At 38.8% G+C, this 9,961-nt stretch overlaps 1 protein-coding gene across 1 annotated transcript in view; it reads left to right on the forward strand.

Annotated features, from left to right (window-relative positions):
- LOC104408563 (ellis-van Creveld syndrome protein-like) overlaps positions 1-9,657 on the forward strand; it is a gene marked incomplete at its 5' end in the record, with an annotated part of 29,423 nt that extends 19,766 nt beyond the window's left edge. The window contains 7 exons of the mRNA XM_010018212.1: positions 225-431; positions 1,225-1,369; positions 4,792-4,900; positions 6,824-6,950; positions 7,214-7,307; positions 8,475-8,580; positions 9,576-9,657. Coding sequence (XP_010016514.1) covers positions 225-431; positions 1,225-1,369; positions 4,792-4,900; positions 6,824-6,950; positions 7,214-7,307; positions 8,475-8,580; positions 9,576-9,657 — 870 coding nt within the window. The remainder of the gene's footprint in view (positions 1-224; positions 432-1,224; positions 1,370-4,791; positions 4,901-6,823; positions 6,951-7,213; positions 7,308-8,474; positions 8,581-9,575) is intronic.
- Between the last annotated feature and the right edge of the window lie 304 nt (positions 9,658-9,961).

Here is a 9,961-nt window from a genome sequence, read left to right on the forward strand (position 1 = left end):
AGGATGCAGTTGTAATTGTCCTATCAGGATAGAAGCAATAGTTTTGTTGCAAAGACAGACAAATGTCTCAAACTACTGTAGGTAAACTTCTACTGGAAATGAGATTATTCTAAGCATTAAAACTCTAGCATTCTGGATTGGTGTAGGACTTTCTTTTAAAGTGAAAGTGACTATGTTTATCCACGTATTTAAACAGCAGTGCTCTCTTCTTGTCTGATTACCAGGAGTCCCACATTCTGGAAGAGGAGGAGAAGCTTGAAGAAGAAACACAGCAAACTCATTTAGAGTTTCACCAGCAGCTAGTCACAGAAATCCAAGAAGCTCTTCAATTTCTTCAGCAGCACATGGAGCAGGTGATTGGGCAGACATTGCTGCAGCATGCCCGTCGGGAAGCTAGAAAAAAGAGTTCAGATGATGGACAGGACTTCAAGGTATGGAAATGTTCAACAGCAGTTTTCCAAACAAAACAAGTGCTACTTTGCTAAATTGGAAAGCAATTTCATTTACTCATTACCCTGTACCGAAAAGTATCGGTAGGAGACCATTATAACCTGTGTTAAAACTGGAGATACCTTGCAAATTATATACAAACACTTAAGTAGTAGTACAGTTTTTTCTAGTGACTTGCTATAGCAGCCAAAACAGATTTTATTAAGCCAAGCCCTGGAATGTAAAAAAAATTGAGAGAGTTATTGATGACAGAAAGTAACAAAAATGAGGAAGAAATGGAGATGGTTATCTATTGATGAAGGTTTTATGTTTAATCAATAATACTTGTATATTAACATCTTAATATTAATTCATAGATAAATAATCAAAAATAAAATTTGCTTCATAAGTTAATAAACTTGTTCCAAAGTAAATATTTGGATTTTCTGTATAATGGGAAGTTGTAGTACTTTCACAGATATTGATTTACTTTGCTGGCAGTCAGGTTGATGGGTAAAATCAGATATAAAGATTGAACAGATTGAGGATGTTCCCTTCCTAGATGGAGGTGAGGCACGTTAGAAAGATTTTACTGTCATTTTTCATGTTGAAATGTTCGATGGATCAGTAGAAATAGCTGTTTTCCAGCATCTCAGTCTGCCACATTTTCAAAGCATGAAATACACAATTTTATGTGCACATGCAAAATTAGATGGGGTCTTTGTTTTTAGACAGATCAAAACACTTCAGTTTTGGACTTAGAAAATTAATTGTGACTTGTACTGTGTAATACAGGAGAGATTGGTGGAAGCTGCTGTAGAAAGTGTGTATGGGACCAGCAATAATATCAATAGACTGGTGCAAAACTACTATCAGGAATTAGGAAAAATCACAGAAGGCTATGAAGAGAAAAAGCTTCAACAATTGAAATCCTTACAAGGTATGTATGATATTGAGAACTATAACATAATTCTGTTTTTTCAAACAGATAAATTAATGTTCTTACCACTGTAGAAAGAGCACAAATCTATTATTTAAAGTAAGCAACAAAGCAAAATGGATGTGTAGGTCCACTTCCATCTTTGAAGGAGAAGCAGTAGAACTGTTTTTAGTAATAATTACTTGAAACACAGTCACAGATTCAGGACCCTGTTACTGAAAGTTGTTAGATACAGACACACACACAGAACAATGACCAGGTTTTGGAGGTTATAGTTTAACTACAAACTCTGGTTCACTGCCCTAAGATCGGAGATACCACCATAGTCACAACCATCAGCAGTTGATTTTCTGGTGCTTTAAACCTCAACACAGAGCAGAAGAATTTAGAAAGCAAAGAGCTGTACAAGTGTTAGATTGTACAGCCAGCATCAACCATAAACACTATTCAACTTTTATATTAATATATGCAAATAAAATTAATCAATCTAATATTCATGGGGGGAAAGAAAGGGTGTATGACAGGCACCTATGATCTTTTCCCTAGAAGGGGGGAGATCTGGTTTGCAGTCCCTGCTTCCATGTTAGAAAACATAAACATAATTGGCAGACAGTCTGCTTCCTCTGAGGTGATCACCCTCAGCTTTGTGCAGCAGAGTCTTCTATTTATTCCTTTTTTTGGCTCAGTTAAATGTTGTTGTCTCTCAAGCTGAGGAATCGCATTAGAGGACACACCAAAAAGCCAAGCATGTCTGTCCTGGAACACTCTGTGAGATACTTCATTGTTTCTTAGCTGTCAACCATAACCCTCTCACAGGTCTGAAGAGATTCACGAACTGCTGGATCTCACATAAATACAGGCAGTTTCTCTTGGAATTATTTTAAGTTGCTCAGTTCCTTTAGGAGAGGGGAACAAAAGCAAGCTGTGATTATTGATTTCTTTAGTAAACACTTTCCCTTCCCCAGGATATAAAGGCTGTTGGTGTTAAATGAAGTTAGCAAGTTAGCAAAATGGCAATAGCATCAGGGGCTAAGTATCTGAGGCGCATGGAATCTTGGGTTGTTTTTCATCTAAAACTAGAGTTAGTAATTTTAAGTAGAAAAGATTCTTTAACCAGAGAAAAGAGTTTTTGAAGAACAGGTGTACCCACTCAAGGATGAGGTCCAGAGATGTGTTGGTAGGAAAGATTTGTGAGTCCCAATAGTAGCTAGGTGTGCTCACTGGTTGTAAGATAGAACCAATCTGTTCTGTACTGCACTGTTGTGAATCTTGAAGACTTTAATATTGGAAGCTGAATTTGTAGGGTAAGGCAAAACCTGTGCAGGGATTTTTGACAATCTGTATTTTAGCATTGAGAGCTAGCAAGGCAGTCAGTTACTTGAGTTCTCACAAAGTCCTTCTAAAGAACTCTTTGGGCCTGACTACAGTGTCTAAATCCCATTGATTTGAGTTCCTTTAAGCAGGAATTAAAATTGAAACTGTGACTAGAATGCTTCTCTCATCTGAGCTGAGATGGATGTCATTACACACCGGTGTTGTGCTCCATCATTCTTTTAAGACTGCTCTCAACTGGTCTCCCAGTTAGGTTGTGAGTCTAGAATACTAGAACACTAGAACCACAGTCAGCTTTCTGGTGATTGCTCATTTAGATTATTTTTTTCTCCTATAGTTTGTGTGGATATATTATTGTTTCAGTGTATTGGTGTTCCATGAACTACAAGGAAGATAATAGCATGTGTAAGCAGAGCACATTTTCTTTTCAACTGAAGAAAAAGAAAATTAATCTGCTGCAATGTAAGCCTGCAGGCTTACAGGATGAGAGTACTTACGTTGGTAATAAAAGCAGGAGTGTTTTAGATTTGGGTGGCCAGAGAAACCCACCTGAAATTCAAAGATCAAACAAACTGCTACAGTGAAAAAATACTGCAGACCCACATGTACATACTGTAGCGCGGCTGAGATTTTCAGCATCAACAGATAACTACTTCAACTTTGTTGGTGCTTTTCACATTAGGAGTAAGCACTACTATCTAATAAGGGCCTTTGATGCTTTACTACATCTAAATCCTTTTTTAACCTAAGTAAGTCGAAATTTGTGATGTAGAGCCCCACTCCTTTCTCATTTCTGCTGCTGTGTTGGCCCCAGAAACACTTAAATTTCTCTCTGTGATTCTCAACAGCCTGGAGCTCTGCTCCAGGGCACAGCCAGGGCACTTTAAGTCCTGCCAGCCAGCCAGATGCTTTCCATCCAAGCTCAGCCAGGAGGCAGAACATCCATGTTTCTCCCTCTTCAGAAGGGGCTGATCTGCTAGGTGATCTCCAAGAGTGTGATCCTCATCACCAAGCACTCTCATAACTTCCCTCTCTAAAACACAAGATGGAAAGAACAATGTTGGCAATAGAGCCACAGTAGTGTATCAGTGACATAGTAGATGTGATAGCCCTGGTGTTAGAATGGCCACATAGGAAATTTCTAATGTACTTTATTCAGTCATAGCTAAGTGGGAGTTAAGACCATAATGCTAGGCTTCTCTCTCCCAGTGGCTGTGCTTAATGTCAGGCTAGAAGATTTTGCTTCTTTGGGCATCCTTTGACCTAGTAAATCTGAATTTGTGGTCTGTCTGGCACCATCACAGGAAAAAAGGTAGAAAATACCTCCCCTCTTCCAGCCAGCCCAAGCCAGCCCAGAGTACATTCAGTAACTGCTCCCTGATGTTGTCTTCGCTAGGAAAGGTGCCTGGTCAGCCTCTCTGAGTGTTTGGAAAAGGTTGAATACTCCCTAAATGAATGTTGTGTACCTTAATCTGTTACGTAGCTATCTACCCCCCTCCTTCTGTGTTTCATTTAAAAGCAGTGGTGCAAGGAAACTGGTCCTATCTGTGAGACATGCCCCAAGCCTTGCTGCCGGGCAGGACTTCAGGAGCAAGAGTCAGGAGCCTGGTCAGCAGACAAGCACCAAGTTACTTGCAGAGTGTGAGCGTATGACAAAGTATCCCAAATGCTTTACCATCAAATAAGGGGCTATCTAGTGAAGTTAGGCATTGCCAGGACTAAGTGGCCTCCAAGCGGAGGTTTTCTTATGTTGCATTTTTTCATTTAGGTATTACAGTTCTTGCTTAAGGCATCAAGGATTTTTCCTAAAATTTCTGCTTTGAATTCCATGTTTATCAGGTAACCTAGTAGGAGAAGTAGATAAGAACAGGAATTCAGTGATATCTCAGCTAAATGATGCACAAACTCTCTGTGCAATAGATCACAGTGGCAGAGCAAGAGTGTGTAAGAAGTACTCGATATCCTTAAGGAGCAGTAACTTTGAAAGACTACCTAGAACAGGGATTAATTTGTGCTGATGCAAAATGTAAGGTTGCCACAACTCAGTTTGTGATTTTGAGCAGAAGATTTTACAGAAAACATTATTTCAGCAGAAAGAAGTGAAAGGAACAGACTTAAGAAGAAACAAGCGAGTGAAATGGCATTGAAAGAAAAACAGACCAAAGGCCTCTTGAGCGTGTCATCCACAGTCCATCAAAGGTAAGAGCAGGCAGCAGCACTGCTGACTATTTAAATGTGAGTGTTTGCAGATCTGCATAAATGTCTAGCTGAATAAATGTCTTGGGTTTGCACTTTATATTTGTCTTTGATGGAAAACAAATATCTGTTGCCAAATTACATCTGCCCTTTGATCTTGAGAATTACTTTCTTATTAAATAAACTTTTTGATGCTCATTAATTACAAACTGAAGAACTATGCATAGACAGTTTGAAAAGAGAGAATGAAAACCAGTGCCAAAACATATGCCAAATTTTAAAAGAAATGTAACATAAATGTAAGATGGGAACCAATGCCGTCTAATTCATTGTGATCCATCCTTTCTGCTTTGAACATCAAAAGTGTTTGTTAGTTTGCTGTTGAGTAAACATCCACCATAATGAAGAGAAAATGTTTGAAGCATAAATAATACTCAGAATGGCAAAAAGATTTCAGTAAATGCCTTGGATAATCAAGATTACTTGCACTGAATTTAGAGTGGAATCCTTCAAATGTTAATTAAATAAAAATCATATTTAATTTATTTCTGATTTTATGAAACATAAAGTCCAGACAAAAAGCAGTGCAATTTCAAAGGAATAAGTTGTCATAAAAAGCTGTATGGCATGGCATGCACATCATACATTTTTGTAATCATTTTATTTATTTACTCTTGGTTTCTTACACAAAACAAACCACCAGCTGCAGTTTCGACATTGTAAAGAGGTTAATTCTTTTTTTAGACATTCTGTTACTTCTAAATTGAAACAAATCATTGCCCACTTTCTGGTTTTCATCCTTGTTTGCATTGGTATAGAGACGGATTCATGTAGTAAAGAGCTTCATAAAAGATCTGTTAGTTATTCATTATAAAATTTATCATTTATTCTGACATAGAAATTCACTTTCAGCTGTTGTCTCAGTTTTTTCTCCTGTAATCTATTATAGTGTCTTAAAACAAAATACAATGAAATTGACCTTCATGGAAGCAGAAGTATGGTATTGAAGAATGTAACTATTCAATATCTAAGCTGGTTTCATAACCATAATAGCAAACCCGTCTTCCTATTGTCATTATGATTTCTTTTACAGTCAAATCCCAGTCCTGTGTAAATTAGTGGCAAAATTTCCATTAATTTGTCTTCTATGAGACTTCACATTGTTTTATTTCCTTTAGCTCTTGGTGCAAGGTTATGAGTGTGAGTTCAAAAAGCAAATTTTGCAAGATAACCTTCTCTACGCACTGGCCAGTAGAATAGCAACTGCAGTATGTGTACATGTCAGAAACAATTTGTGTTATCTCCTTCCCTGAGGAATGTGATGGGTGATTGACAGCATTGCTTCAAGGTACATCAGGCAAGAGAACAGAAGAAATACAGATTCGGCAAAGTTGCAGCCATTCAGGTTCTACTGTTATTAATCTTTAAGCCGGAAAATAAACCAAGCAAAGAATATAGTTGTCAATATTCTCAACTGCCAGGTTTTGAATTACCATGTTTCTGGCTCATTCTCAGTCTGGTGCTGAAAAGCCCCAGATGAAATGCCTAGTTCTTAATCCCTTATCCTCAAACCTGATGATCTAACAGCTTGTCTCCTTGGCAAGTAGACAGTAAAGCTGGCTTTAGAAACATACAGTGGTTTTGAAAGCAGATTTGAAAACCATTAGAGCTGAACTCCAGCTCCCAAAGTCCAGGCATGGACAACCCAAACTCCTGCTGCAATTCCTACCTTCAAAAGGAGCTTCTATCCTATGGAGAGCCAAGTTATTAAAATAAGTAAATCTGTCTAAAAATCCAGTGCAGAAGCTCTATGGGCTGATATTGTTTATGAGCCTTTCTCCTTACAAAATCTTCTGAATACACTTTGCCAGGACTGTGTTCCTCACTTGAACTGAATATCAGTACTTACAAATTTCTCTTGACCAGGATGGTGTTACAGCAAAAGAAGGTTTTGGCTCAGTTTGAACAGCAGCAGCAAATTCGTTTGGAGTCTCTGAAACAGAAGCTGCTGGGATTGCATCACCTAGAAACTGAATTGGAGAATCAGCTAAAGGTAAATCAGGGTAAAATGTCTCATGGATCTGAAGCAGTCCATGGCAAAACATTAGGGGGGCTGTAAGGGTCTCTGCTGTCCTAGTTGAAATCAGGGCTGATTCACCACCGTCTTTTAGGAAATGCTTCCCTGATGGTAGCCATAGTGTTTCCTGTGTTTCTGCAATGACATACGCCTTTTTTTGACATGCCACATGTAGAATAACATAACCTAGAATCAAGCTGTGTTGTGTTAACTGACTTCCGGTTTATCCTTGTGTGCAGGAAGCAGAGCAGGACTTTGTGAGGGAGCTGGCTGTGTTGGCCCGAGTTCCAGTGGCTGTGAAGAAGAAGCCTTCCAAAAGGAGCAAGCCAGTAGGTTGGTACAATCCTGAACTGTTTAAAAAAGCCCCACTTCATTCCACATATTAGTGTGTATTTTGCAGTAAAACACAGTGGAGTTTCAGGAAAGATCTTTTGTCAGTGCCATAGCCCTAACTGGGTTGTAGAAAAGTAAGGCAACCCTGCAGGGTCACCCAGCTTGCTAGTAGCACAGCCACAAATAAGCGTCACCGTTCTTCACTCCTTTAGCCAGTAGATCACATTGTGTCCACTGAGATAAGGCTTTACCTTACTCAAATCAAACTTATTTTTTATGTGTGTTATCATGTTCTTTAGAAACAACTCTGTTCACCTCAATAACTCAGTCTTTGGGTGGAAAGCAGAGCTTAATCACTCAGCTTTCATCCTCCTATCTATCAGAATGGAAGAATCACCTTCGCACACACATGCTCAAAAGTAAAATCTTACTGAATCAGGAAACTTGAATTATTTATGTGAGTTTACTGCAGTTTTAACAGTTTAGACTCATTCATTATTAAAGAGATACTTAGGGACAAACTGTCGGCATAGCAGTTGTGTTTCCTGGTCCACGTTTGGGGTGGAGCACACAAATTCTCATCCTTTGAGCCCTGCAGTCCTTCTGTCATTAACAGAATGAAACATTTGGCATTACATTTGAAAGATGCTTAAAGGTGAGATGAGTGTCAGAAAGGGAAAAGCAGGTCAGTTGCCAGGATAACATTGAAATATCTGTCTCCAGTCATTTGTTCCTCAAGTGTGCAGAGCTGTTTGCCCTGGTAGGCACCATGTCCAGGGACACATAGGAACATAGCTGAAGGCCCTGAAACCGGTGACTTTTTAACATCAGATTGTTCTGATTCAAATCAAATAAAACTTTTCTTGTTTGCTGGTAGTAAAAAGCCATTTTCAATTACTTACTAAGAAAATATGTGACAGGGCTTTCAACGGTTGCACCTCATGGAAACTCAGTGCAGCAAGTATGAAAGGTCAAGGTCTGACCTGTGAGAACTAACCAATGCTAAAAACCCAATATGCTAGGCTAATGTGAAGTGGAATGATATGTCTGTATGAAGTGTTAGAGTATATTTTTTTGCTTTAGGTTAATCAAACCCAAACAAGCTCTACTATATGATTCTTGTTTCTTTCTTTGTTTTTTTAAATCCACATGCATTTGACAATTCAGGGGAAAAAACAAAAAGGAAGACCTTTCAGTCACCTGAATCAGTAGAAAAAGATGATTCTCATGAAAATACCCAAGAGCCCCCTGGACTGACTTCTGGCTTATACAGGTACAGTAGAGGCTAGAAATATGGTATACAAAAAAACCACCAAATCCAGCAGTATAAAATCTATTTCATAAGCAGAAATGTCAATCACACCCAAAATACAATGCCTGCACTAGCTGAGCTTCTTCCTTAATAGTTACTTCTCACATATACTTGACTCTTTTTTTCCCAATATTTTTTAAATTTAGGAAAATCATCTGAGTTGCTTGTCTCTGCTGCTTTGTATTTTATAAATAACTTTCATTTTAGGTAGAGAAATGAGAAATACTGTTTCCAGATTTCCTTTAATTAGGTTTTTTAAAACCTGAGTCACAGACAGCATAAATCAGCAGAGGCAAGTGAATCCAGTGGAACTAGGCTGACATGTAGCAACCAAAATATGGTCTGTGGTATTTAGGCTTTCAACTTCCACCTTTATTTCAGGAACAAAGGCAAGCGCCAGTCTTTGGCTGATGAGGGTAGCAGCTCTAACAATGATTTTCTTGATAGATGTTTCAGTTGGCTTATGCTGGGGTGCTAACTAGAGGAGAAGAAATGGCTACAAACCTGAAAGATGCCAGCTGATTATTATGGGCAGATCAAACCAGCCAGCTGGTCACTGGGGCTTGATATATTGAGCAGAGAAAATCCTGTTGACAGGCAAAGCAAACAGTTGGTTCTCAGGAGCCACAGGCCTTTGGGGAAAAGTATTTATCCCCTGAGTGACCTCAGCCTGCGACTGACTTCAGAAGATGGCTCCTTTCCCTGATGGCATCAACCCTTTTCACACACTCCTTTCCCACAGCCAACAAGGGATACATGTGTGGGGAACAGGGACCCAACAAAGGAACATTTATCTTTATGCATCTTTGTTTTGGCAGCCTCAGCAGAGGCAGCTGAACACGGCGAGTGCAGAAGTTGTAGAAGAAACACCTTGCTTCTCTTATCAAAATTAATTTAATTTGAGAGAGAATTTTAAAAACTCTGTCTACAGTTTTATTTTTATTTATTTCTTTCAGAGAGAGGTTACAGAGTCCACATGAAAGTGAGCCCGAACCAAGGAAAAACTCCAAGATGCTAAAAAAAAGAGGCAACAGGTAGTAAGAGCATTTATATGAGCTGTCTGAACACAGAGTACCAAAGCATTCTTCTGGGGAACATCAGCAGCTATAAATACTTACTGAGATGCTTTACTGAGAAACAATGAAGAACATCAATAATAACCGAGAAATCTTCTTTAGCTACAGACCAAGAATCAATCCCGACTTCCTTTAGCTGTTAATAGAACATTCCCATTGGTTTTGTTAAGGGGAAACAAGGAAGTCTTTAATGAGCTCTTCCAGATAGCTTGGGGAATGTGAAGGGGAGATAGTTTTAGATTAGAAATATAACCGAGGAAAGTATG

This window comes from Nestor notabilis, unplaced genomic scaffold (assembly GCF_000696875.1).
Source record: "Nestor notabilis isolate BGI_N333 unplaced genomic scaffold, ASM69687v1 scaffold15937, whole genome shotgun sequence".
NCBI classification, from domain to species: domain Eukaryota; kingdom Metazoa; phylum Chordata; class Aves; order Psittaciformes; family Psittacidae; genus Nestor; species Nestor notabilis.